Source organism: Salvelinus alpinus, chromosome 13 (genome assembly GCF_045679555.1).
Source record: "Salvelinus alpinus chromosome 13, SLU_Salpinus.1, whole genome shotgun sequence".
NCBI lineage: Eukaryota > Metazoa > Chordata > Actinopteri > Salmoniformes > Salmonidae > Salvelinus > Salvelinus alpinus.
In genome coordinates, this window is record NC_092098.1 from 8,547,105 (window position 1) to 8,574,074 (window position 26,970).

The 26,970-nt window shown below is 47.1% G+C and overlaps 1 protein-coding gene and 1 non-coding gene across 5 annotated transcripts; one reads left to right on the plus strand and one right to left on the minus strand.

Moving 5' to 3' along the window:
- LOC139536940 (pecanex-like protein 3) lies at positions 1 to 26,970 on the minus strand. 4 transcript variants are annotated; one of them, XM_071337677.1, is made up of 34 exons: positions 26,719 to 26,970; positions 25,109 to 25,352; positions 24,356 to 24,564; positions 24,063 to 24,168; positions 23,831 to 23,870; positions 23,542 to 23,694; positions 21,700 to 23,445; positions 21,283 to 21,412; positions 19,423 to 19,592; positions 19,136 to 19,193; positions 18,900 to 19,050; positions 16,162 to 16,319; positions 15,766 to 15,919; positions 15,549 to 15,581; positions 15,260 to 15,431; positions 15,035 to 15,145; positions 14,715 to 14,916; positions 11,903 to 12,008; positions 10,824 to 10,916; positions 10,555 to 10,705; positions 10,300 to 10,444; positions 9,958 to 10,135; positions 8,541 to 8,649; positions 8,215 to 8,344; positions 7,745 to 7,803; positions 7,435 to 7,650; positions 7,014 to 7,267; positions 6,676 to 6,906; positions 6,412 to 6,518; positions 6,149 to 6,296; positions 5,013 to 5,518; positions 4,637 to 4,812; positions 4,060 to 4,469; positions 1 to 3,373 (listed from the first exon to the last, which is right to left on the minus strand). In XM_071337677.1, the coding sequence occupies exons 2-34, from the start codon at positions 25,259 to 25,261 to the stop codon at positions 3,215 to 3,217; spliced, it is 6,924 nt and encodes a 2,307-aa protein (XP_071193778.1). In that variant the 5' UTR covers positions 25,262 to 25,352; positions 26,719 to 26,970; the 3' UTR covers positions 1 to 3,214. The 4 variants fall into 4 exon arrangements, with proteins under 4 accessions (XP_071193778.1, XP_071193777.1, XP_071193776.1 ...); XM_071337676.1 differs by having other exon boundaries at positions 25,109 to 25,580; XM_071337675.1 differs by having other exon boundaries at positions 25,109 to 26,970.
- trnaa-ugc (transfer RNA alanine (anticodon UGC)) lies at positions 11,678 to 11,754 on the plus strand. The gene has a single exon. It is a non-coding gene; the product is annotated as a tRNA-Ala (tRNA).

Sequence of the window (26,970 nt, forward strand, 5' to 3'; positions counted from 1 at the left end):
TGAAAGCACTCATAGCATTTAATTAGCAAATGATGACACAAAAAGCTTTAATTTAAATAGAGGGGGGGGGGGGGGGGTCACAGAAAACTGTACAGAACTTTGAATATATCGGCATACAGTTTTTAAATAAAACATCCCCCCCAAATAACTAAAATAATTACAATAAAAAACATATGGGATGGTGTACTATTATACAACATTTGTGCAAAAGAAGTATTAATCGATTCTTCCCAAACTGCATGATTCAATGTGAAGAACGTCCTTCCTCAGGAGACGGATCTCTCTTCTGAGGGGAAAACACAAGAGAGAACCTCCCCGAAGACTCAACATAGTGTCTTCCATGAAAAAGAACCAGAAATCCAATAATAATAAAATAGATTTATATATATATATTTTTAAATATATATATTTATATACAAAACATGCTGTACATAAATGGCAGAGATCAAGGAATCCCTTTTATTATAGACACCCAGTTCTGTCCAGTAACTTGTGCTTTCCTTTCTCCCAGTAATAAAAGTACTCCCTGTTGCTTTGGATATTACACTGAGAATAAGGGGAAAGAAAAACAAAAAAAAGGGCCCCCGATTACAAATGGCTCGGCTTTTCCCGAGCCTAGGGAGGACACACGTTAACAAGGGCCGATCAATTAGCTAGACACTGGGTTTTAACATCTGGTAGACGCCAGCTCCCGTCTGCTCCTCCTCAACAATAACCATGGAGTTAAGATTCAATGATCTGACAAACAAAAAGACTCGATTTACATTAGCCCAGTGCTTGTCCCAAGTCCTCAAAATGTTTTTCTAGATGATGAAACCAAAAGGATGGTTTTAGAAAATTAAGAGACCTGTAGCTCAAGCAGAATGAAAGAAGAACGAAGTGGCAGTAACCCACTTCAAACCACTGCTGTTTCTGTAGTGGGGGCATCACATTGACTGGCACTTTGAGTAGTGACCCATAAATTCAACCATGAGGCCCAGACTCCCAAGATTCAGACTAAATTACTCTGCTACTGCATAATTACCCAGTCCAACTTATCGAGATACCATCTAACCTAGCGCTTGAGAACTCTACCCTTCTGTCTCTTCCCTTTTAGACACAGTACGATGAGTAGATAGCAGATAATTCCTATTCGTTACCAAGGAAAATGGCGTTTTCCACCAATTAGTTCTTACCCTGTAAGAACAGATTCCCAGAGAAATTTTAGTAGACAGTTCAGTCCGCTAACTAAAGTGAGACCTAAGATGGCTAGGGGCGAAAACGAGCATACAAGGCAGTCTTCTAGGACCAGCTTTACACTATGGTACAAAAGGTTATTCCAGATAGCTCTACCATTGATATAAATACATGCCACGACAGACCAAGGTACTGGCACATGGATTACTGTAGTGCTGTAAGGCTCTCTCGGGACAGAACAGAACAGTGGGAGACGGCCAGCTTGTCTGATATGTGCTCTGGTTAGAGAGATCATGGGAGCGGGTCTCTAGTCAGAAGTGCGTCAAGCACTTGGTAAAGTAAACATCTTAAAGTGACTCCTCGGGAATACTTCCAGTTACATTACACAGCAAATAAAGAGAGAAGAACCATTGGTGAAAGTGTACAACGACGCCGCCAAAACGCGTGGGGCAAAGGTGACGATTAACAAGAGCCTATTTCGATCGCCATGTTTCTATCACGCCAGCATGTCAAATAGACAAACCCTTTTAACAGTCTTCCAGACGTTGTCAATAATAAATATGCCATCTTTGTTTTGAATATTTATTCAACTTTGTTTGTTTCCAACTAAAACGCTGGAGGTAAGTGTAGCACAAACAGTAGTTGTAGGTATAGTAGTGGTAGCAGGAGGTGCAGTAGCAGTAGTTTACTAGTAAGAGGAGCTGGCACTGTAGCTGGAGGCAAGGAAAGCAGAAGGGTCCTCTGTCAGAGCCCCTCCCACCGTCTAGAGTCCACAGCTGATTGGATCAGGTCAGGGCAGAGAGTGGTCGGTCACTAGGGCAACTCCGCGGGCTAGCCTAAAGCCACCGAGGTTGTGATTCTTCAAGTAAAGTAAAAAAAAAAATAAAGACATTCCACTCACCCCGAAAATAGGAAACAAAAAATCTAAAAGGCTTTAGAAAGAACAATCCCAGTTTAGAATCGTGTGGTCTGAACAATCTCCTCCCGTCCTGTACAATGGGCACCATCTCTGTCCAGAGTCACATCTCCCTAGACCTCCCCAAATTCAGAGCTCGTGTCCAGGCCGGACTGGATTGTAAACTCTGCCGGGAAAAAGCACCACATGTTGGAAAAGGTGGGAGTAGGCGGGAGTCTTATCCCTGAAACAAGCTCCTTGACAGAACGCTTGAGATTGTTGATGCGTCAGAAACACCTGAATGAGCATGAGGGTGTTTCTACAGGGAGGGGCTGTTGGAATGTGGGTGGTATGCTGGGGGAGGTGGGGTGTTGATATTGACTGGTCATATGATGTGACCCATGCAGTTTCACAGTGGATTTCCCCACAGTGAATTCTTTCTACAGTGAAGCAGCAGGTTGGAGCAGGAATGGGGAGTGGGGGTAAAGAACAAGGCTTGTTATGGTAGTAACTCTTCACCTGTACATACAGCAACAGGATATTGGCATTCCCTTTTTGGATTCGTTATGCTGTTGCTGCTGCTGGTGGATCTCAGGTGAAGGAGAGGAGAAACGAGGGGTTTTTCCCCCTTCCCCTACATAGAATTTCCAAAAACTAACTAAACATTACACAACATCCCTTACAATTGCACTGGCTTTTTGGCCTGCTAGAGTTACCATAGCCATGGCCAAAAGGTTGTCCACAGAAACTCTGAGGGTGTATCGGGCGAGAGCTCCTGTTTCAAGTCCTAGGAGGGGACACGGCGGATGTTTGTTTTTTTGGAAAGGGGGGGGGGGGGGGGGGTCGGTGCATACATTTTGTTTTTACATGCATCCTTACGGTGGCTCGATGAGGAGCATATGAATGTACTTAGACCTCCCAGATCCATCCAGTATTGCAAAGGCTGGAAAACATTTACAAATGAACATGTTGAGAGGTTGTGATCTGCCAGAGATGTAGCGAACCTCAGAGTCCAGTTCTCTTTGGAATGACTCCGGGAAGCTGGAATGAGTCCAGTTTGAGCCGGTTAGGCCCGCTCTAGAACTGGCCATGGTGGTGGTGTGCTTTGGCTGCAGGGGTTCTCATGTGTTCTCCAGTGCAGACTCAGTCCAGATGCTCAAGTAAAGGCAGCTCGGTGGACTCCTCCCGGGGGGCGGGGCTGGGGGGCTGCCCTGCAGTGAGGGTCGTGGTCTCAGCGGACTGGGTAACGCCCAGTGGGTCCTGGGTTGGGCTGGCCTCAGGCGGAGCTGCAGGTGGAGTAGACTGGAACACAGAGTGACAAGATGTAAAAAGCCTCAGATTCCACTGCAACGAATTACCATCAGGATATATATTTTCTACCTGCAGGCTGCAATGATTTTATTTGTTGGCTTTATGTAGGCTATTTTTACATAATTGGCAATAGCAATAGAAATTACTTTTAGAATTCGGATTATCCACATGAAAATGATTTTGAGATACAAAGACCAATATAAATAAAATGAAACTGTTCCACAAAAATGTGCATATAAAAATCACAACGGGCACGCAGATCAGTAGAAAGGGTAAGATAAAATGGCACTCTAAATGCAAAAGGTTGCAGACCCCCTGGTGTAGCCTATTAGGAGCGTAGCAGCAGGAGTCTAGCAGCAGAATCTGCCAAGGCCAGCAGCAGCGGAAGGAAGAGGGTCGGGAACAGTTGATTTTCTTTATTCTGGTAAGGTTGATCTCTGGCTCCCTCGAGTCATTAATCACAGTGTGCTTAAAGCATCAGACAAGCTCAGTAGCCTACATATAGTTGATTTTATTTAACACACACACAGGGTGTCGATATATATATATATATGGAAAAATACACATTTGAAAATGTTCAACCCATCGATGAGCTTTTTAGTCGGGGACGGCCCTAGTTCATAAAGACAGTCACGCTATGCTCTAGCTCCCACACTACGTTGTTTTACTATCCTCACCTGTGTCCGTATGCACGGAGACCCTCCGCTGTCGCTCTCAGCGGAGGCAGGCCCGTTGAAGCCCTTTCTGCCAGACAGGCTCCACTTCCCGTAGAGGCCCTCATAGGGCAGCCCGCTGCCCTGCCCCAGGCCATGTCCTGTCCGTCCGGACCCTCTGTGCACCCCCTCCTGGAAGCTGCCTGGGCAGAAGCGCTCCGGGCCGGGCAGGGAAGGCATGGCCACAGAGCTACTGAAGGACAGCTGGGAGCTGGACAGGTGCTGGCCCAGGAGGCCCTGGATGGACGAGGTCCGGTGGAGGGAGGTGACCAGCCCAGCGTCCATCCTGCCCTCTGACTGGCTGAGCAGGGCCAAGGGGAGGGGCTGAGGGTGGTGGGGCCAGGTGGGGGTGGGACCCACGGGGTTGTCAGTTCCTACAGTGACAACGAGAGGCATTTCATACACATTACAGAATGCAATCATTACACAAACAGTTCCATGGCTGTCAGCATACTGACAGTATTGACAATGCTATAATAGCTAGCAGCAGCTGAACAGTGGACATCAGAGGCTGTAGTGAGTGGTGGGGTCCTGAGCTCACCCATGGGGGGGTGGATGGAGGTGAAATGGGGCTGGGGCAGGGGCAAGCTGGAGGCCGGGGTGCTCTGGGTGGTGTGAGCCGCTGGGTTGTTGGAGATGGAGGTGGAGCCGCCGCCGCAGTCAGAGTCCTCGATGTTCCCTCCACTGTTGCAGCCAGCCCCACAACCCTTCTGTAACCTGCAGGGGAGAGACAGAGTTCAAATTAAACCGTCTTATCGCACACGGTCAGTGGGCGTGTGCGAGAGAGAGCGAGAGAACATCCGTGTATGGCATGTGCGTGATAGTATGTGAACTTCGCAGGAATACCTGGCTGTGTGTGTGTGTGTGCGTATATCAGTCCTACCATGGCTACTGCAGGCTGTGTAATGTAAGTGTACCTGTCCCAGCTGCTGATGAGCCAGGTGTAGATGTTATGGGGGCTGACAGGCCCCCCCCAGACAGAGCGGAGCTGGGTGTGCCCCCCTGCGTAGGAGGTGGTGAGGGGCGACACGTAGATGGGGTAGCCGATGGGCTGGTCACATGACGAGTTGATCATGTTCCTCAGGGCCTGCTTGGCGTTCTGTATGCTGCCACGCTCCGGGTTCCGGTTCCGCAGGAACACCAGCTCCTGCTGCTGGCCCGCCCACAGGCCACGCACACACTCCCTGTTCACCTTGATGACCCTGAAGCTGAGGAACCGCTTGTTGAGCATGATGATCTTGTACTCGTCGCTGCCGTCGTCCATGACGTGGCGCAGGGCCAGCAGCGACGGCATGTTGGCCAGGATGGCGCTGCGCCACACCGGGTCGCCCTCGTGGCTGATCAGCATCTTCTCCTCGTTGGCAGTGATGGCGTCGTACAGAACCACCGGGTCCTCGTACTCGTCTGGGGACGTGAAGTGGTCCTGTTGGAGGGGGGGGGGGGGGGGGGGGTCGGAGAGGATACTTTGTTTAGTGTGAGCGATGTCATCATTCAGCTTCTTAGTCTCGGCTCTGGCCACCACAGTGTTTCTAAAGAAAATCGTAAATTCTTAGGGTGCGCTCGTAAATTCGCTCTGGCAATCTACTCCGAGTTCAGAGCACTCTGGTTTGAGTGTGCCCGAGCTCAGAAAAGTTGGTGAATTTACAAAACAACCTGGTGTCAGTAAACATTGGCAAAAAAAAAACAGAATACAATTGTTGCCAGTAACACAGTTGCAGTCATTAACCCTTGGGATAACATGAAAACAGCCTAACCAGCTCTGCTAGGGCGAGTAAAACGGTCAGAGTGAGCTGTTCTCTCATTTGTGTCTGCAAGTAGCTAGCAAGCTAGCCAACGTTAGCCATTTACCTTGGGTGCTTGACTGCTGTCGGGAGAGGGAAACGCTCTGAATTTCCGAACGGACAATCTGACAACGCTTTGAATTCTACGGACAGCCCAGAGCGCACTCTTGACACTCCAGAGTGAATTTACGAACGCACCCTTAGTGTGGGTGATGACATTACATTACCACCATACTGTCTGTAAGGAGTCACGTCCATATGACATGTCTTACCTGGTGCAGTTTGAGGGACATGCGCACCCCGGGGGCCACCACCCTGTTCAACAGGTCCATGTCAGCAAACACCCACTCGTCCCTGGGAGAGGTGATGCGGAAGTCCCCCTTGAAGAGGGCGTGGAGGCCGTACAGGAAAGGCTCCAAGCTGACAAGCGGGGTACAAACGTACGGATAGTCACCGTCGGTTATACGCGATCACATTAGAGACATATTACACGCTCAGTTAGCGAACAGACAGACAGTCCGGCCCTGAGACTTACCTGGCTGACATGCTGTGGGAGGCTGTGCCCAGAGCCCGTCTCCCCAGGATGCAGAGGCCAAAACACAGGGTGATCAGCGGAGAATCCCTCTCGCTGTCCTCCACTGGCTATAACACAAAGCATTTCATTAAGCTAGTCGGCTGATAACACTAATGACATTGCTATGGAAAGTTCTGGTTTAAAAAATATAGATATCATTTTTTATATATTTTTTTAAACGTGAATTGACAGCTACACAACAGTTAGATGAGAAGGAACACTAACCGTCGGGCGTCTGCTGTTGCAGTACTGGATCCAGTCCAGGTAGACCATACAGAAGGCAGTGGGGGTGACGCCAGAGGCCCTGTGGTCGTAGTCCTCGTCTATGTTCAGGTTGAAGGTCGGGTCACTGTCCACGTAGGCCGGGCCCAGGCAGGGCCGCAGCGCTTCCTGGACCGTCTCATTGGCCAGCCACTCCTCCAGTTTAGGAGAGCGACTCACGTAGAAGATGATGCTCTACGGTAGAGGAAACACTGGTTACAGACCGGGCCATCTACTGTTCAAATGACATGTTATTGTATCTCATTTTACAGTTCACTGTATGTTCAGGATGGATCACACACCTTGACGTAGTAGGTAATGAGGATCTTGCGCAGGTCGAACACCTGCAGCATGGAGGCGGCGTTGTTGTCGCTGATGCTGTAGCCCTCCAGGACGTACTTGGTGGCGGCCACCTCCCAGGCCAGCCAGCGCTGGCCGAACGCCGCGTTGAAGGAGAGCATGTGGGGCAGGTGGCCTGGCTCACAGCAGCAGCAGCCCTCGTCCTCCTCCACCCCTTCGGTGATGGCCTCCACCTCCCGCTGCTGGCAGTAGGTACCTGGGGGAGAGACACCGGGAGAGGGGGATGAGGGACAACGGCAGAGAGAGAAAAGATAGCATTTTCAACTTGTCCACCTCGCGTTCAAACCATTAAAGCCCACCACATTGAACTCGGTTCCATAAAAGCTCATTCTAGCCCAAACCCTCTCCTCTCCTCCTCCTCACCCCTGAACTCCAGCCCCCTCAGCTGGAAGGTGACCAGGCCGTTGCCGATCTCGATGACGTGCACCAGGGCGTTGAGGTAGTCGGAGGCCAGGATGAAGCAGTCTCCTGTGGTGTAGTTTCCCCAGCGGCCCAGCAGCAGATCACCACACAGGCTGTGCTGCAGAGAGCGCGTCAGGTGCTCATAGAAGATGGAGTTCAGGTTGTTGTCGTCAGCACCTGGAAGAGAGGAGACCACAGGCATGAGAGCAGAGTCCTTTTAGAGAATGAGGACTCGCGTTAGATGAGGGGAAGGAAGACTGCGGCAGCTGACCTGGGTTGCGGTCCAGCTGGGTGGCCAGTCGCGTGTTGGAGTGATCAACCCTCTTGGTGCTGGAAAGACAGATATTATGTTAACCGGGCGCCACAGAGGCTCTAGAAACTGCACTTTTCACAAGACAGGTGGTGACTGTGTAAAATGGTAACGCAGTCTGCTAGCTTTCACGGCATTTAGCAATAATCTCCTTCATCCGGTTTTAACATTGACCTCTGAACGGCAACAAGCAACTGCTAGAGTCATGGGGTGTAATCAATAGTCCAAATTTTTTTTCAATGGAAACCGTTTACTCTATGCAGAAAACGTTTTGCCCACGAAAACAAGAGAGTTTCTATTGGACACATTTAGGTAGGTCCTTCCCTGTTTGGTTCCCGTTTGTTTCTGTTTGGTTCCTAGTGAATACACCCCACATGGTCTGAACAATGCATCTCTACCTCTCTCGGGCTCCTGGAAAGTAAAGAACTCACTTGTAGTCTCTCTCCCAGAACTTGACGGGCCTGGTGTAGGAGGTGACGAACACAGCACTGCCCAGGACAGGGTTAAGAGGGGTAGAGAAGAGAGCAGAGAACACGGCCTGGACAAACAGCATGGCTGAGTCTGAGAGTTAGGTTAAGGACCTCTAACAGACAACACTAACACACAGGACATCCAATGCGCACAGCATTTAGTGTTGTTTAAACACTTTTTCTCACGGGCAAATGAGCAACAAGGAGTGCAGAAAGAACTTTGTTGAACAAGGATGTAGTCTAACCAACAGTTTTCTGCTGATCACAGCACCAGTGTACAGGGATACGGGGCACAGCGAAGGGCTGGGCGAAGGCGTGGAAGGCAGAGCCCCAGGTGATCTGCCAGGGAGCGATGTAGGTGAGGACAAAACGCAGCTTGTAGAGCAGGTCCCAGAGCTGTAACGAGAAACCATCCAATCTAACGTGAGCGATCAAACACCCGAGTCCAGTCATTTCTCAACGTAATGTTCTTGCGTAGACAGAAATTACTTATAAAAGGGACATTTCAAACATGTTCAACGTCATATGCATCAATCTCCAGCACCACCCTAACATCAACATACCGTATATGAAAATGGCACGTTTCTATGTTTTGCATTAAAAAAAAGAATAGAAGATACGTTTTTCAAATGACATCGGTGTGCATCATGTGATTTTAACCAAGTGTTAGTAGGCATTGCCTATTCATTGGTTGATGATGTCACTGGAAACACTATTCTTCCTCTATCTGTTTTTCCAAAAAAAACAACATAGAAACACTCCATTTTAACATAAAGTGTGTGTCGATGGTGGGGTGGTGCTGATGATTATGATGTGGGAAAATGATGACATTTGCCTTTAAGGGTCAGAGTAAACAACTACACTGAACAAAAATATCAACGCAACATGTAAAGAGTTGGTCCCATGTTTCATGAGCTGAAATAAAATAAAATCAGAGATATTTTCTATACGCACGAAAAGCTTATTTCTCTCAAATGTTGTGCACAAATGTTTGTTTTATATCCCTGTTATTAAGCATTTCTCATTTGCCAAGAAAATTCATCCACCTGACATGTGTGGCATATCATTAAACAGCATGATCATTACACAGGTGCACCTTGTGCTGGGGACAATAAAAGGCCACTTTAAAATGTGTAGTTTTGTCACAATGCCACAGATGTTTCAAGTTTTGAGGGAGCGTACAATTGACACGCTGACTGCAGGAATGCCCACCAGAATTGTTGCCAGAAAATTGTATGTTCATTTCTCTACCATAAGCTGCCTCCATTGTTTCAGAAAATTTGGCAGTACGTCCAACCGGCCTCACAACCACGTGTAACCACGCCAGCCCAGGACCTCCACAACCGGCTTCTTCACCTGTGGGATCGTCTGAGGGGGGGGTGCTGAGGAGTATTTCTATCTGTAATAAAGCCCTTTTGTGGGGAAAAACTGATTCTGATTGGGTGGGCCTGGCAGCCAAGTGTGTGAGCCTATGCCCTCCCATGGCTGCAACCCTACCCAGTCATGTGAAAGCCATAGATTAGGGCCTAATGAATTTATTTCAATTGACCGATTTCCTTATATGGACTAACTTAGTAAAAAAAAAAAAATTGTCACATGTTGCATTTATATTTTTGTTCAGTATACATACAGCTAAGTATGTGTAGGTACTTTCATTTGGTTGAATTTGTGCAAAACCAAATCCCAGAGAGGAGTATTTTGTACCTTGCTGAAGAGGATGGACATGAAGAAGTAGTCGAGCAGGAAGGTCTCTGAGAAGTGTGGGTAGTCGAAGAGGAAGAAGAGGGCGGTGAAGGACAGCGTGACGTACTGCAGAGACGGGGCGCAGAACGACGAACGCAGCAGCTTCATCCCCGCCAGAGAGATGAAGAGAGCACGGCCGCTGGAGACCGAGAGGAGGGGGACATCAAAACACATTAATGGTGCAATAACAAAGTGTAGTCTCAATAAACATGCCCTCAGCTCTGACTGGGTGGATAGATGGGATGAGGGAGGGAGAGGAACGTGTGGTGAGGTTGGTAAAAGGGGATGGCTTGAGCTGCTTACTAGATGTCAAGCTCCTTGGGTTTCAGGCTGACGCGCTGCGCCTCTGTAGTGAGGGAGTTGAGCACTACAGCCGGATAGATGACATACTTCTCCACACACTGCAGCCACGCATACAGCTTCTCGAACCACATCAACTGGGCGGCATCTGGGACGGACAGGGCATAGCAAAACAATCAATGACAAACCACAGGCTTCGACACAATTCTTCAGGGCGTGTGAACGTGTGCGTTTAGGGGGTGACGGGTTGCTACTTACCGCGGACCTCGAACTGGCTGTACTCTCGAGAACGGAGCACGGGGTGGGCCAGGCAGAACCAGGGCAGCTGCTTGCGGAGCTGAGGCAACAGGTAGTGTGTGAGGAAGCCCACCACCCCGGCCACCATGTACAAGATATAACTAAGAGCAGGCTGGAGGGGAGAGAGACAAGGTTTCACTGGGGAGTGTCATAGAAAACCAGAAGGGTTTCTCTCTAGATATTGAAACGTTATATCGTCCATCTACAGTCGACCAGGTGAGTTGACTGACCTGCAGAGCGATGAACACGGTGCTGGCACTGATGGCAAACGTGATGACAGCCATGAGGGGAAACATGACCAGATCCGAGTGGAAAATCTCTCTCTGTAAAAAAAAAAGACAGAGAGAGATGAAAAGGGTTTTAAAACCTCAGACCACCAACCGCATTCAAACATTTATGTTATATTCACTGAGCGGACAATACATTAGGAACACCTTCCTAATATTGAGTTGCAACCCTTTCCCCCCTCGGAACAGACTCAATTCGTCGGCGCATTGGACTATACAAGGTGTCGAAAGCCTTCCACAGGGATGTTTCCCACAGTTGTGTCAAGTTGGCTGGATGTCCTTTGGGTGGTGGATCATTCTTGATACACACGGGAAACTGTGGTGTGAAAAACCCAGCAGCGTTGCAGTTCTTGACACACTCTCACCTACTACCATACCCCGTTCAAAGGCACTTAAATCTTTGTCTTGCCCATTCACCCTCAATGGCACACATACACAATCCATGTCTCAAGGCTTAAAAATCCTTCTTTAACCCGTCTCCTCCCCTTCATCTACACTGATTGAAGTGGATTTAACAAGTGACATCAATAAGTGATAATTGCATTCACCTGGTCAGTCTGTCACTGCTTTGTGAGTCCCAAATAGAACCCTATTCCCTACATAGTGTACCGGTACCCCTTGTATATAGCCTCGCTATTGTTATTTTACTGCTGCTCTTGAATTATTTGTTACTTTTATTTCTTATTTTTCTTTAGGTATTTTTCTTAAAACTGCGTTGTTGGTTAAGGGCTTGTCAGTAAGCACTTCATTGCAAGGTCCTACACCTGTTGTATTCGGCGCATGTGACAAATACACACGGTCCCGTGTGGCTCAGTTGGTAGAGCATGGCGCTTGCAACGCCAGGGTTGTGGGTTCAATTCCCACGGGGGGACCAGGATGAATATGTATGAACTTTCCAATTTGTAAGTCGCTCTGGATAAGAGCGTCTGCTAAATGACTTAAATGTAAATGTAAATACAATTTGATTTGATAGTGCACTACTTTTTTAACCAGAGCCATTTGGGACGCATCCTTGATCTTACCACAGAGTCGCGTAGCTTCTCAGGCAGGGGGTCTTTGATCTCCAGAGGAGGCTCCTCAGGGGTCCGGCTCTCCAGCTCGGGAAAGAACTTAGAGCGGACCAGAGACCTAGAGAGAAAAACACATGCAGTGTAATGTATGATATGAGTGACAGGGTAGAGTTGATCTTAGGATCAGGGAATATTAGTGAGTTTCAAGGTACCAGTGGGTATATCATTGTCATCATATTTATATTAAATCAACGCAGAGACACTAATGAGCTGTCCATTGACCAGACAGAGAGCCGTAAAGAGTAGTGTTGTCACGATACCAGAATTTTGACTTCGATTCCGATAATAGGTTTAGTATCACGATGATAAAACGATACCACATCAACAACAAAAAAAACAAACGTGGGGATGCACTGTGAGATGGTCAGTTCTGGTTACTTTTTTGAAAAGCAGATTCAACTCCAAAATGAACACAAATAAAATGAAACAACCAATCCCTGATGCATTCTGTTCATCTCTTCAAATCAACTTGGGTAAAAAACATAGGTACAGCAGACCCCCTTATTGTATGGGACACTTTTAAAATATGTGCCTTTGGAGGACATGCAATTCAATACCCATCTTTAAAACAAAAAGTAGTTCGGTCAACAGAGTTCATCTTAAAAAAAGGAAATAGAGGAACTAACAGTACAGATAGACAGCATTGCTGACCAAACCGGACTGATCAAACGCGCGCGTGAGTTTGTTCACCCACACCAGAAGTGATCAGGACACGCAGGTTGAACTATCAAAACAAACTCTGAACCAATTATATTAATTTGGGGACAGGTCAAAAAGTCTTAAACATTTATGGCAATTTAGCTATCTAGCTTGCTGTTGCTCGCTAATTTGTCCTGGTATATAAACATTGGGTTGTTATTTTACCTGAAATGCACAAGGTCCTCTACCACGACAATTAATCCACAGATAAAACAGTAAACCGAATTAGTTTCTCGCCATATCTCCTCCTTCCTTCAGGCTTCTTTTTCTTCTTTGGACTTTATATAGCGGTTGGCAACCAACTCTACAGCATTACTACAACCGGAGTGTGGACCTAAGTTCATCTTTCAATCACCCACGTGGGTATATGCTCCTAAAAACCAGTGAGGAGATGGGAGAGGCCGCACTTGCAGCGCGTTGAGCGTCACAAATAGAACCAATTTCTATTTTAGCGCCTGGCTACGCAGACGCTCGCTTGAGGCGCGCGAGCGGTGTGGTCAGCATGTAAGGGGCCTAGCCCAAATCATGAAAAACAGCCCCAGACCATTATCCCTCCTCCACCAAACTTTACAGACGCCACTATGCATTCGGGCAGGTAGCGTTCTCCTGGCATCCGCCAAACCCAGATTCAGCCATCAGACTGCCAGATGGTGAAGCGTGAATCATCACTCCAAAGAACGCGTTTCCACTGCTCCAGAGTCCAATGGCAGAGAACTTTACACCACTCCAACCGACGCTTGGCATTGCGCATGGTGATCTTACGCTCGTGTGTGGCTGATCGGCCATGGAAACCCATTTCACGAAGCTCTTGACGAAAAGTTATTACGCTGACGTTGCTTCCAGAGGCAGTTTGGAACTCGGTAGTGAGTGTTGCAACCGAGGACAGGCGATTTTTACAAACTGCGCATTTCTAGCACTCGGCTGTGCCGTTTTGTGAGCTTGAGTGGTCTCCCACTTCGCAGCTGAGACGTTTTTGCTCATACACATTTCCACTTCACAATAACAGCACTTACAGTTGACCGGGGCAGCTCTAGCAAGGCAGAAATTTGACTCAACAGTCAAGAGGCAAATCCGGGATGCTGGCCTTCTAGGCAGAGTTCCTCTGTCCTGTGTCTGTTCTTTTGCCCATCTTAATCTTTTATTTGCCAGTCTGAGATATGGCTTTTTCTTTGCAACTCTGCCTAGAAGGCCAGCATCCCGGAGTCGCCTCTTCCTCTTCACTGTTGACGTTGAGACTGGTGTTTTGCGAGTACTGTTTTATGAAGCTGCCAGTTGAGGACTTGTGAGGCGTCTGTTTCTCAAATTAGACACTCTACTGTACATGTCCTCTTGCTCAGTTGTGCAACGGGCCCTCCCACTCCTCTTTCTATTCTGGTTAGAGCCAGTTTGCGCTGTTCTATGAAGGGAGTAGTACACAGCATTGTACGAGATCTTCAGTTTCTTGGCAATTTCTTGCATGCAATAGCCTTAATTTCTCAGACCAAGAATGGACTGACGAGTTTCAGAAGAAAGTTATTTGTTTCTGGCCATTTTGAGCCTGTAAATCGAACCCACAAATGCTCCAGATACTCAACTAGTCTAAAGAAGGACAGTTTTATTGCTTATTTAAATCAGGACAACAGTTTTCAGCTGTGCTAACATAACTGCAAAAGGGTTTTCTAATGATCAATTAGCCTTTTAAAATGATAAACTTGGATTAGCTAACACAACATGCCATTGGAACACAGGAGTGATGGTTGCTGATAATGGGCCTCTGTACGCCTATGTAGATATTCCATTAAAAAGCAGCCGTTTCCAGCTACAATAGTCATTTACAACATTAACAATGTCTGCACTGTATTTCTGATCAATTTGATGTTATTTTAAAAATGGACAAAACATGTGACTTTCTTTCAAAAACAAAGGACATTTCTAAGTGACCCCAAACTTTTGAACGGTAGTGTATTTATTTACAAAACAATATATATGAATACATCATTCTAATACCGGACCGTTTTTCATGTTGTAGTAGCGAAAAAGTACAGAGGTTTCGGTATGCAACACTAAAGAGTAGAGGTATACTGACCACAGGATGACAGGGTCACTGCTTTGGCGGCTCAGGTGGTAGGAGAGGGCCAGGAGCAGGCCGCAGAACACTGAAAACAGTACTGGCACATGGGGGTGTTCCCAGGGCGCATTGATAGCCCCGAGGCAGAATCCATAGAGCAACGCAGCCACCAACACACTGCGTAACAGGCTGTAAAGAGACGACAGGGGGCTGGTGGTGGCTGTGGAGAGAAACCACACACACACACACAGGGTCAACAGGCATCACTCAACAAAAAATCTGAGAATTTACTTTGTGAATTACAGTGAATGGCATCTCACTGTGTGGCCCTGTCTTACCTGTTCCCCCAAAAATGTGCATGTCGACCTGCTCCAGCAGACACATGAGGAAGGTATTGACCTGAGGTAGAAGCCCAAAAAGGAAAATGACGGGGAAACACAAGGCAAACACTGAGGGGGAAGAAAGAGACAGAGAGGGAGAAAGGGCTTGAATGAGTTGGTTGGTCGCAACACGATACAAAATACATAACAGCACACAGCTAGAAGTTGCTAACACTGACTGACCTATGAGCACGTCCCTGGCACAGAGCAGGAAGTGAGCGGAGAAGAAGGTGACGCCGTAGAGTGAGAAGGGCTGCAGGTGGCCTGAGCGCCCTGCCAAGTCTAACACCCAGATGAGAGCACAGCACAGGCAGAAGTAGACAGGCCGACTGTACACGATGACCCAGTTATGGCCCTGACGGGTTAGACCAGACAGTCATCAGGTTGTGCCATCAAAACAAGAATCAACGATAGATAGGTTACCAACTTGATAATGACCAAGACAGATGTTTGAATGGCATCATCCACTTACATGCATTGGGGAGGCTGCATCTGGTTGAACACTCTGAGGAAGGAGAGAGTCATTTCAAGCGTTAACACATTAGTTTACTTCAAGTTAACACTGGTCTATTACGGTTCAACAAACATGTTGGCAGTTGATTTTTTTTTACTGTATTACTGTTTTAATAAAAAGGGAATATAGGAATTGAATAGAACTTTATTGAATCCTTATGACTTGTGTTGTGTACCTTCAGTAGTGAGTACTGACAGCTGGCGATGACCAGGCAGAACTGGAAGACCCAGATGTCCCTGAAGAAGCCCTGCAAGAGGAGCAGGAACCCCAGGAAGGCCACCATGCTGGCCAGCACCACAGCAAACACATTCTCCCCTACACCACGGTTCCTACAGGACAGACACAATGGAGGTCATTTACTGTACAGGGTTGCAAAATTCCAGTAACGTTACAAAAAATGCCCAGGTTTTCCAGAAAATGCTATCTTTTTGGAGAAAGCAGTAACCCTAACACTGTCACTCCACAGTATATAAAATAACCTATTAACGAAACATTGGCTTCCTCCTCAGTACAGTGACAAACATTGGATCATATTACCACTGCGATAAACTAGCTAGCTGCTGTGTCTCACCTGTCCAGTAGCGCCAGCAGGGCCAGGCGGTCGTAGCGTACCCTCAGCCACTTCCCTGGCAGCACCCAGAAACGGTAGTACTGTTTGGGCTTGGCCTTCTCCTCGATCATCAGCGTGTTCTCGTGGGACTCATGCAGAGACTCATGGTCCAGGTCAAACTGGAGATAGAGGGGGATTCAAGTCAAACATCATGCGTATTAAAACATTTAAAAGAAACTAAAGCCACATTTACAGGAATATGCAAGAAATGTCCAGAGGGTTAATTTTGTCTGAAACACATGATTTTGATTTGATTGATAAGGATCCCCATTAGCCGACGCCAGCAGCAAGTCCTACTGGGGTCCGACATAACGAAATAAACATTAGTCAAAATACTTTACAATTTACATACATTTAAAAACATTTACATGTAGTGTGTGAGCGCAGCTATCAGTTACACATACATGTCAGTACATACACACGCAAGTAGGTCACCCAGGGGAGAAGCGTTCTGCCGTGAGGTTTTGCTTTACTTTTTTAAAACCAGGTTTGCTGTTCACATGCACTATATAAGATGGAAGGGAGTTCTCTGCACTCCTGGCTCTGTATAATACGGTGCGTTCCTTTAAATTTGTTCTGGACCTGGGGACTGTGAAAAGGTGGGGTAAGTGTGTGTGTGTGTGTCAGTGCTGTGTAGAAGTTGACTAGGCAAACAATTTGGAATTTCCAACACATTGTTTCTTATAAAAACAAGAAGTGACGCAGTCAGTCTTTCCTCAACTCTTAGCCAAGAGACACTGGCATGCCTAGTATTAATATTAGCCCTCTAATTACGATGAAGAGCAAGATGTCCCGCTCTGTTCTGGGCCAGCTAAAGCTTAACTAGGTCTTTCTTTGCAGCACTTGACCACATGATTGTACAATAATCAAGCTAAGATAAAACTAGAGCCTGCAGGACTTGCTTTGTGGAGTGTGGTGTCAAAAAAGCAGAGCATCACTTTATTACAAACAGACCTCTCCCCATCTTTACAACCATTGAATCGATATGTTTTAAACATGACAGTTTACAATCTAAGGTAACAGCAAGTCATTTATTCTCCTCAACTTGTTCAACAGCCACACCATTCATTACCAGAGTCAGCTGAGGTCTAGAACTTAGGGAATGATTTGTACCAAATACAATGCTCTTAGTTTTAGACATGTTCAGGACCAGTTTACTACTAGCCACCCATTCCAAAACAGACTTTGTTAAGGGTTTCAGTGATTTCATTAGCTGTGGTTGCTGATGCGTATTTGTTTGAATCATCAGCATACATGAACACACATGCTTTTTTTATTGACAGAGGCAGGTCATTGGTAAAAATCGAAAAAAGAAAAGGGCCTAGAAAGCTGCCCTGTGGTACACCACACTTTACATGTTTGACATTTGAGAAGCTTCCATTAAAGAAAGCCCTTTGAGTTCTATTAGATAGATGGCTCTGAATCCACGATATGGCAGAGGTTGAAAAGCCATAACACATACGTTCTCAACAACAGGTTATGGTCAATAAAATCAAAGGCGGCAATGAAATCTAAGAGTACAGCTCCCACAATCTTATTATCAATTTCTTTCAACCAATCATCAGTCATTTGTGTCAGTGGAGGACATGTTGAGTGCCCTTCTTTATAAGCATGATGAAAGTCTGTTGTTATTTTGTTTTTACAGAGAAGTAGCATTGTATTTGGTCAAACACAATTTTTCCCAACAGTTTACTAAGAGCCTTGCAGCAAGCTGATAGGTCTGCTGTTAGAACCAGTAAAGGCCGCTTTACCACTCTTGGGAAGCGGAATGACTTTGGCTTCCCTCCAGGCCTGAGGACAAATACTTTCCTCTAGGCTCAGATTAAAGATATGACAGACAGGAGTGGCTATAGAGTCAGCTACCATCCTCAGTAGCTTTCCATCTAAGTTGTCAATGCCAGGAGGTTTGTCAATATTGATCGATAATAATTTTCCCACCTCTCCCACACTAACTTGACAAAATTCAAAAACTTGCAATGCTTCTTTCATTATTTGTTTGTTTTTTATACATGAGTATGATGGCTCACTGTTCGTTGTTGGCATTTCCTGCCTAAGTTTGCCCACTTTGCCAACGTAATAATTAAAATAATTTGCAACATCAAAATGGTTGTGTGATGAATAAGCCATCTGATTCGATGAAAGATGGAGTTGAATTTGTCTTACTGCCCATAATTTCATTTAAAGTACTCCAAAGTTGTTTTCCATCATTGATCTTGGCTTCATAATACAGTTTCTTCTTCTTTTTGTTGAGTTAAGTCACATTTGTCAATTTGCAGTAAGTCAGCCAGTCAGATGTGCAGCCAGACTTATTAGCCACTTCTTTTGCCCCATCTCTTTCAGCCATACAGTTTTTCAATTCCTCATCAATCCATGGAGCCTTAACAGTTCTAACAGTCAGTTTCTTAACAGGTGCATAATTATCAATAACTGGAAGAAGCAATGTCATAAATTCATCAAGTACAATGTCTTGATGCTCCTTATTAATCACATCAGACCAAAAAATATTTTTTACATCATCCACATAAGAGTCACAGCAAAATATTTTGTATGATCTCATACACACAATTTTAGGCCGAGCTGTTGGAACTTTGGCTTTCCCGGATATAGCCACTATATTGTGATCACTGTATCCAATGCGTACGGATACAGCTTCGGAACAAAGCTGTTGAAACAGGAATTGGAATGGTGTTTCCTCTCACCTCTGGCATCTCTGACATCTCCAGGGGCACCCTGCGTACCTGCATGCCCTGCAGAACCACGGGCCTAGGCTGGAGCATAGTAAGCACCGGGGCCCCCTCCTGGACATCAGTGGAAGTGAAGCTGGAGGATTGGGACTGTCGTTCCCGCTCCCTGAGAGAAGAAGAGGGAGGGGCCCAGACATATCAAAATCAGTTTCAGGCAAAGAGCCTAAAGCGCATCAGAGAGAGACACTCACGCCACTGGGTCCTCATAACCGCCTCCAGCAGGTCCAAACGTGTACGATCTCTTCACTCCTGGAAAAACACCAGCACAGCGACAACAATGAATGGAGAGCATCGACTACATCGTAAACTAGGACAGAATCATTTGCTATGCAAATTTAAATACATGAATGCCTCAGTAACGCCCACGAACAATGGGGCTTATTTCTCGCTCTCTTCAGGCTAGGTTTATTAAAATGAGAGAGGGCCCCCCCCCCAAGGTTCAAAAGCGAGCCTCAGCCTAGCATCCCCACACACTCACCACCCTCGTCATAAAAGTAGTGCACAGCCCCCTCTGTGGTGTCGTCGAAGGTAGAGGCCTCGTGGACCCCCCCGCGGGGCAGCAGTAGTGAGGTGGCGAACTGTAAGGCAGAGGGCAGGGTCCGGGTCCGCGAGTGTGAGGAGGTACGGGCACGCTGGAGGTCCTGTAGACTACAGGAAGACAGGAGCTGGGCTTTACGGAGCATGTAAATACGGAGGTGACTGGCATAAGAGATACAGTTGAAGTCAGAAGTTTACATTCACTTAGGTTGGAGTAATTAAAACTTGTTTTTCAACCACTCCACAAATTTCTTGTTAACAAACTATAGTTTTGGCAAGTCGGTTAAGACATCTACTTTGCGCATGACAAGTCATTTTTCCAACAATTGTTTACAGACAGATAATTCACTGTATCACAATTCCAGTGGGACAGAAGTTTACATACACTAAGTTGACTGTTCCTTCAAACAGCTTGGAAAACTCCAGAAAATGATGTCATGGCTTGAGAAGCTTCTGATAGGCTAATTGACATAATTTGAGTCAATTGGAGGTGTATCTGTGGATGTATTTCAAGGCCCACCTTCAAACTCAGTGCCTCTTTGCTTGACATCATGGGAAAATCAAACAAAATCATCCAAGACCTCAGAAAAAAAAATTGTAGACCTCCACAAGTCTGGTTCATCCTTGGGAGCAATTTCCAAACACCTGAAGCTATCACGTTCATCTGTACAAACAATAGTACGCAGGTATAAACACCATGGGACCACGTAGCCGTCATATTTCTCAGGAAGGAGACACGTTCTGTCTCCTAGGGATGAATGTACTTTGGTGCGAAAAGTGCAAATCAATCCCAGAAGAGCAAAGGACCTAGATCCACAGTAAAACGAGTTCTATATCGATGTAACCTGAAAGGCCGCTCAGCAAGGAAGAAGCCACTGCTCCAAAACCGCCATAAAATAGCCAGACTACGGTTTGCAACTGCACATGGGGACATAGATCATACTTTTTGGAGAAATGTCCTCTGGTCTGATGAAACAAAAATAGAACTGTTTGGCCATAATGACCATCATTATGTTTGGAGGAAAAAGGGGGAGGCTTGCAAGCCGAAGAACACCATCCCAACCGTGAAGCACAGGGGTGGCAGCATCATGTTGTGGAGGTGCTTTGCTGCAGGAGGGACTGGTGCACTTCACAAAATAGATGGCATCATGAGGGAGGAAAATTATGTGGATATATTGAAGCAACATCTCAAGACATCAGTCAGGAAGTTAAAACTTGGTCGCAAATGGGTCTTCCAAATGGACAATGACCCCAAGCATACTTCCAAAGTTGTGGCAAAATGGCTTAAGGACAACAAAGTCAAGGTATTGGAGTGGCCATCACAAAGCCCTGACCTCAATCCTATAGAAAATATGTGGGCAGAACTGAAAAAGCGTGTGCGAGCAAGGAGGCCTACAAACCTGACTCAGTTACACCAGCTCTGTCAGGAGGAATGGGCCAAAATTCACCCAACTTATTGTGGGAAGCTTGTGGAAGGCTACCTGAAATTTTTGACCCACGTTAAACAACTGAAAGGCAATGCTACCAAATACTAATTGAGTCTATGTAAACTTCTGACCCACTGGGAATGTGATGAAAGAAACAAAAGCTGAAATCATTTTTTGTACTATTATTCTGACATTTCACATTCTTAAAATAAAGTGGTGATCCTAACTGACCTAAGACAGGGAATTTTTACTAGGATTAAATGTCAGGAATTGTGAAAAACTGAGTTTAAATGTATTTGGCTAAGGTGTATGTAAACTTCCGACTTCAACTGTGTAGCAAGCACGCTGGTGTGGAAGTGTTTGACTGGACCAACCTGGGTGGGGAGCCCATGGTAGAGGGGGGTGGTGTGGGGTTGCTCCCCGCGTTGTGTCGCCTGCGGATGGCCTGGGTCCTCTTCACACTGCTCACCGAGTCCCGCTTGCCCCCCTCCTCCGGGGCCAGAGCTGGGGCAGCAGATATTCACATTAGTACAAGGACGTTCATTTCAGATGTTGAATTCTAGAAATACCTGACCCTGATTAATGGAGTAAATATAGCAAACAATCCAAATTTCAATGAAACAGTTACACATTTCAGAGCTTTCCATCTTGAATGGGAATGTTTTAAAGTAGGGTTTGCTGATCTAGAATCAGTTTAGCCTTTTAGATTATAATGAAATGGACAGGGGCGCTCTGATCAGCACACGTTATGAATAAAGGCCCAGAGTTAGAGAGAATATAGTATGTCTCACCTCCCCCCACAGCTCCCTCCTCCACCAGTTCCCCGGCCCTCCAGCCCGTCTGGTTGCCAGCCCAGGAGCCTCCCAGGGAGTCCAGGCGATGGTGGTGAGTTCCAGGGAAGCCGTCTGTATGGCTGGTCCGGGCCTCCAGGTCTGACTTGGAGACGGTGAGGGTTCGTGGAGCGGGGGTGGAGGAGGTCAGCATGGTGGAGGGTAGGGCCACAGTGTTAGTGTGGCCCCCACCGGCCCCGTCCATACTGAGCACCCTGGCGTGAGTCTTAGCACTAGCCGTGCTAGCTGACCTCTGAGCCCTTTGGGAGTGGGATGGGCCAGCCGTCTCAGACAACTCTCCTTCCCTGGGGTTGGGAAGCTGGGTGGAGGAGGGCGGCGGGTTCGTAATGCCAGCGTTAGCGAGGTCAGGGGAGTAGCAGGAGGTAGAGGAGCTCGAATCGTCATCGTCGTCGTCGTCAGAGCTGTAGCGTCTCTGGGAGCCCAGACTTGAGCCGGCGCTCATGTCACTGCCGTCGTCCTCGTCACTGGAGTCCTCAAACAGGCTCTCGCTGTAGGCCTTAGCCCCCAGCCGGCTGCGCACTGGGATGTAGTCTCTGTGCTGCCCGTGGTGCCGCCTGTAGGAGCTGCAGTCAAAGCTGCTGCTTCCCGCTCCACCTCGCTTACGAGGGGCTTTCCTGCGGCCAGGCCGGTGGCCCACACTACTGCCACCGGTCCGCAGCAGCTTCAAGTCTTTGGGGCGCACCACCTGCTGGGCCTGCAGAGAGGACTGCTCAGAGTGCAGGAATGGGGTGGAGGAGACGGGCAACGCAGGCTCAGAACACACTAGACCCAGGGCCAGCCCTGACGGCACCGAGCTGGCCTGCCTCGGAGGGGGGAGGGGGGGAACCCTCCTGTCCAGATCACAGGCCTCGGAGTGCCCGCTACTGGAGGGAGATGAGTCCTGGAGGGAGGGGGGCTGTGCAATATCTGAGGGGACATGTGGCAAATCTTCCCCTTCCACCAGTGTCCTATCAAGCTCCTGGCCCAGAGAGCACTCTTTGGCGGGGGAGCGCAGCAGTTCGCTGTCCGACAGGTCGTCAGTATCACTTCCCCCCTGCAGCACTGGCTCCTCTGCTGGCTCTAGGGTACTGGTGCCCAGGGCTGGGGCAGAGGTCGGTGTCCCTGCGTCTATGTTCCGTGGCAGGCTGAGTGAAGGGCTCTCCAGCTGGGTGGAGTCAGTCTTCTCACTGCGGTAGCTGCTGACGGTGCTGAGGGTCTCGCGGTCCGTGGCTGCCCCGCCCCCACTGAAGCAGCTGTCTGTGGAGCCAGCGGCCATGGCCACCCCACTGCGGCTGCCTGGGTGCTCTGTTCCTGGGGCGAAAGCCACGGGGTCAAGGCCCAGCCCCAACAGGTTCTCACTCAGCTCCTCACTCAGACTGCTCTTTATGAGAGGGCTGATGGGAGTGTCCCCCAGGCTCCCCGACTCAGCAGAGGGGCCCAGGGGGGAGTAGGCCCCCATCACGATCACATCCTCATCAGGACTCTGCTGGGACAGCTGCTCCAGCATCCCCTCAATCTCTTCCAACTGGCCCTTCTCTCCTCCGTCTTCCTGACTGGAAGGGGAGGGGGGGATGGAGATGCACTCCCCAGGTTGTAAGCTACCAAATCCCCCTGACATCCCTGCTCCCACTCCCCTTAGACCCGGGAACTCTCCTCCTAGAGCAGCAGCCAAGCAGGACTGGACCATGTTGGCAACATTGGCAACATCTGAAAGAAGTGAAAATCCAAACTAAGTACACACGACAAAGCAAAGACCAACATAGCTAACGTGTTTTGCGTTGGATTAAATAAACGTTATATCACCATTTTGCACATGGACAAAAGATTCTCGGTCTATTTCCAGTGTAACGCTATGCTTACGGATCGGGTCCTGGGAGCTGTGGCGGAGAATCTCCCGGTGTGCTGACGTGACAATCAAGTTGTTGCTGCCTTGCTCTCGCATCAGATCCTTGATATCTGAGAAGAGAAGAAGCAGTCCCTAAATTACACTGTTGCCCATGTTGGATAAAAAAAAAAACACAGCAACTCTTAGTCAGATCTACTTTACCAACCACAACACTGCGGTTAGAGTGGAGTTAGATTAATGCTATACCCTTGGAGCCTCCACTGTCATCAAGCTGAGGCAAAAACTCCTGAGGGGAAACAACAACAAAAACATTTGTTGGATTAAGATTGAATATCACAGGAATATAGATCATTTGTATGGAATTAAACAACCCAATCATTTCATGTTCCTGTGCAGTGTGCATGAAGTGTGCAGTTTGTTGCGTGGCACTATGTTAAGAGTATGTATGTGTGCGGTGTATATGCAAGGCAGTCCTCACCGACACCTGGTTGAGTCCAAACAGAGAGTGCTGGGAGCTGCAGCGAACTGGAGGTGTTGAGTTGACCTTCCTGAACACAGTCATCTCCACACCAACATTGCTGTCCCTGAGAGGGGAACATAGCAACATGAGAAAACACAACACTAAAATCTGCCCACAATCATGTGAAATAACAGCCCTCAAAGCATCAACACAAATGAGCCTCTCCCCTCGATGGACATAGAATGACATCTTGTTTTGACATGATTTAACAAAAAAAAAATCCATTAGGATTTGGAAATCTCCGCCAGTACCCGTGCTGATTCGCGTCGTGGCCTCCGGACCCATCATCCCCCTCTTCTAGCCGTGGGGCGTCGGTTATGAGCGAGGCCTGCCTCTTCTCCACTATCTCCCCCAGGTCGAACATGGCATGGAGGCGAAAGTTCACTGCCTTTATGGCTGTGAAGAAGGCTGCCACCACAGCACAGTACACACCTGCCACGACCAGGCTGGGGGGGAGAGACTGGACGGAAGGACAAGAGAGGGGAGGGGAGAAGAAAGATTGAGTCCAGAGCTGGGAATAAAAGTAGGCTAGCCCATGATGAGGGTAGTGAAACAACACCTTGTTCTCAATACCAGTAAAAGAACAAATGGTTCACCTAGTTAAGCAGGCACATGGACAAATTGGGCATCATATTACAGACAAGGAAGGACCACTCTTCAAAGATGACGGACATGACAGCTTGAGAGGACATAACATGTCTGGTTTACAGGTAACACGCGTCACTAGAGCAAATATGAACACGTTTGACCACAAAACCTTAAACATGAAAGTAAGAGAAGTAATGCTGTTTTGAATAGGGAGGGGAAAATGGTACGGTCTGTTCCACTTTATTACCAACATCATCCTTTTCTCCTGTCCTATGATAAAAACCAGTTTGACCTGAATAGTGGCTGTTACTGCACTACTAAATGTGTATGTAAAAAGTGCCTGACGAACATGACACCCAGTTGAAATGAATTTTTCCACCCTTTTTATCTACAGAAATCATAAATTGTCCCCTCACCATGTAGAGTAGGAAAGGGAAGGCCAGGAGAAAGATCCAGAGGTACAGGTGGAAGCAGTTGGAGAACGTGCTCTGATGGGGGTCCACATACCAGCCTCCTGTGAGCGAAGCCCACACCCCCTGCCGCAGTATCTGAAGAGCTTGGGAACCCATTGTCCCCCTCAGAGCAGCCAACCCAGGGTTGCAAGGTTTCCTCTAAGGCTGGAGCTCCAGACGGTCCAGTTGTAGCCACCCGTTCACGTATCTACAACGGCACTTCCATTGAGGATGAAAAGTTAATGAGTCAATTGAAGACAGTCCTCTTCACTTTCTGGTGTATAGTCCTTAGTGTATCTCAAGGGAGGCTGTGCATGTTCGTGCTCCAGACTGGGCTGCTTTGCTGTGCAGTTCTTGCTAAAAAGTAATCCTTGCTTTATCTGGAGAATTACTTTTTGGCACACTGGTGGTGACCCACTGACTAAATAACATTCATCTGGAAGAAAAATCACAACTGCTTTGGTTGGTCTCTTCACACATTTCCAGCATTTTGAGTCACACTTCAATAAATTAAGAGTAGGTCCTGATAACATCCTTCAGAGGAAGACGCCGTGCACCGCTCTAATGTCACAGGCAATCATAATAACGCTCCTACTCAGAGATGGAGCCGTAACTAGGTTGGACTCATTTCTTTAGATATGTATTTGGAGTCCTCAACCTCATGAGACCGGAAGCTTTATGAATCCTGAGAAATGATCAGAATAAACATCTGCAATGATACTCCATAGATATATATGTATACTGCTACCCTAAAGTATCTGAATCAGCCAATGCAGAAAGCTAGCTAGCTACCCATTAGCCATTCGGGAGCTTAGTTCATAACCCAACTAACTAGGAATTATATTTTTCATGACCCCTTGGTAGCTATAACGTTAGCGTCAAGGCCAACCTACTGACTGATAGACACAATATAACGTATTTTACTGTTATCTAAGTTAGCTGGCTAGGTAATGCTAGCTAGCAGCTGCCTACATGTTATTTTAGCTATCAACAATTTCCTCCATACGTTATTTGCCAACCAATGCACGCCACCAACAAACATAGCAAGATACCTAGCTGATTTGTCAACTGAAAACACTTAACATTAGATACATGCTAACGTTAGCTATAACCAAATAGTTAGCAGTTAGCTATATGCCAACCATTGCTACTTAGCTAGGTAACCTTAGTTGTGCTTCCAAAACAAGACAACATGTAATTTCGAGATAATACTTATAAACAAATGCATTATAATGTGTCGGAATAAACAGAATGGCTAACATAGAGATTTGGCAGCAATTACATCATGAACGTTCGATTAGCATGCTAGTTAGGCCACATCAAAATAAAACAGCCAACGCTAAATTAGCTATCAGAATTGAGACTGAGTGTTTGGCTAGATAGAAAACTTCGTAACCTCTCGTGATAACTATATAGTATTAAATGGTTTATCGACGACTCCCTTATGTAAATCAACGCTGCTCAGCTGTGCCGCTTCTCTTCCGTGTAAAGCAGTAACGTCGTTAGCTAACTAAAGAATCTCGTATTTTTCCTTACCACTGCGGGTTGTTAGCTAGTACATTTGGCTAGCTTACCACAGTTGGCTATCATTGTTTTCAGGTGATGGTGGTCTTTCTTCTTTGGAAAGACACAGTAGATATCTACTTTTTGTTTAAGACAAACTGTCAGTTTGTACAGATTTGCGTCATTGCCCTTATCATGTGTTCGCTAGCTGGCTAGCTAGCGTTAAAAAGCTCCTATTCGTTAGCTCGCTAGCTGCTACAATCATTCACACGGGAAGCAAAAACCCACACAGGAAGAGAATGACATTCCACAGTGTCATTTTG

What these genes read in the sequence shown, in the direction of transcription:
- LOC139536940 (XM_071337677.1), bottom strand. Translation starts at nt 25,261, where the DNA reads ATGGGTTCCCAAGCTCTTCAGATACTGCGGCAGGGGGTGTGGGCTTCG. An exon ending in GTCAGTACTCACTACTGAAG is followed by an intron (nt 15,582 to 15,765) that starts GTACACAACACA and finishes CTCCTTCCTCAG; the next exon opens with AGTGTTCAACCAGATGCAGC. An exon ending in TGTCCCTCAAACTGCACCAG is followed by an intron (nt 5,519 to 6,148) that starts GTAAGACATGTC and finishes CCCCTCCAACAG; the next exon opens with GACCACTTCACGTCCCCAGA.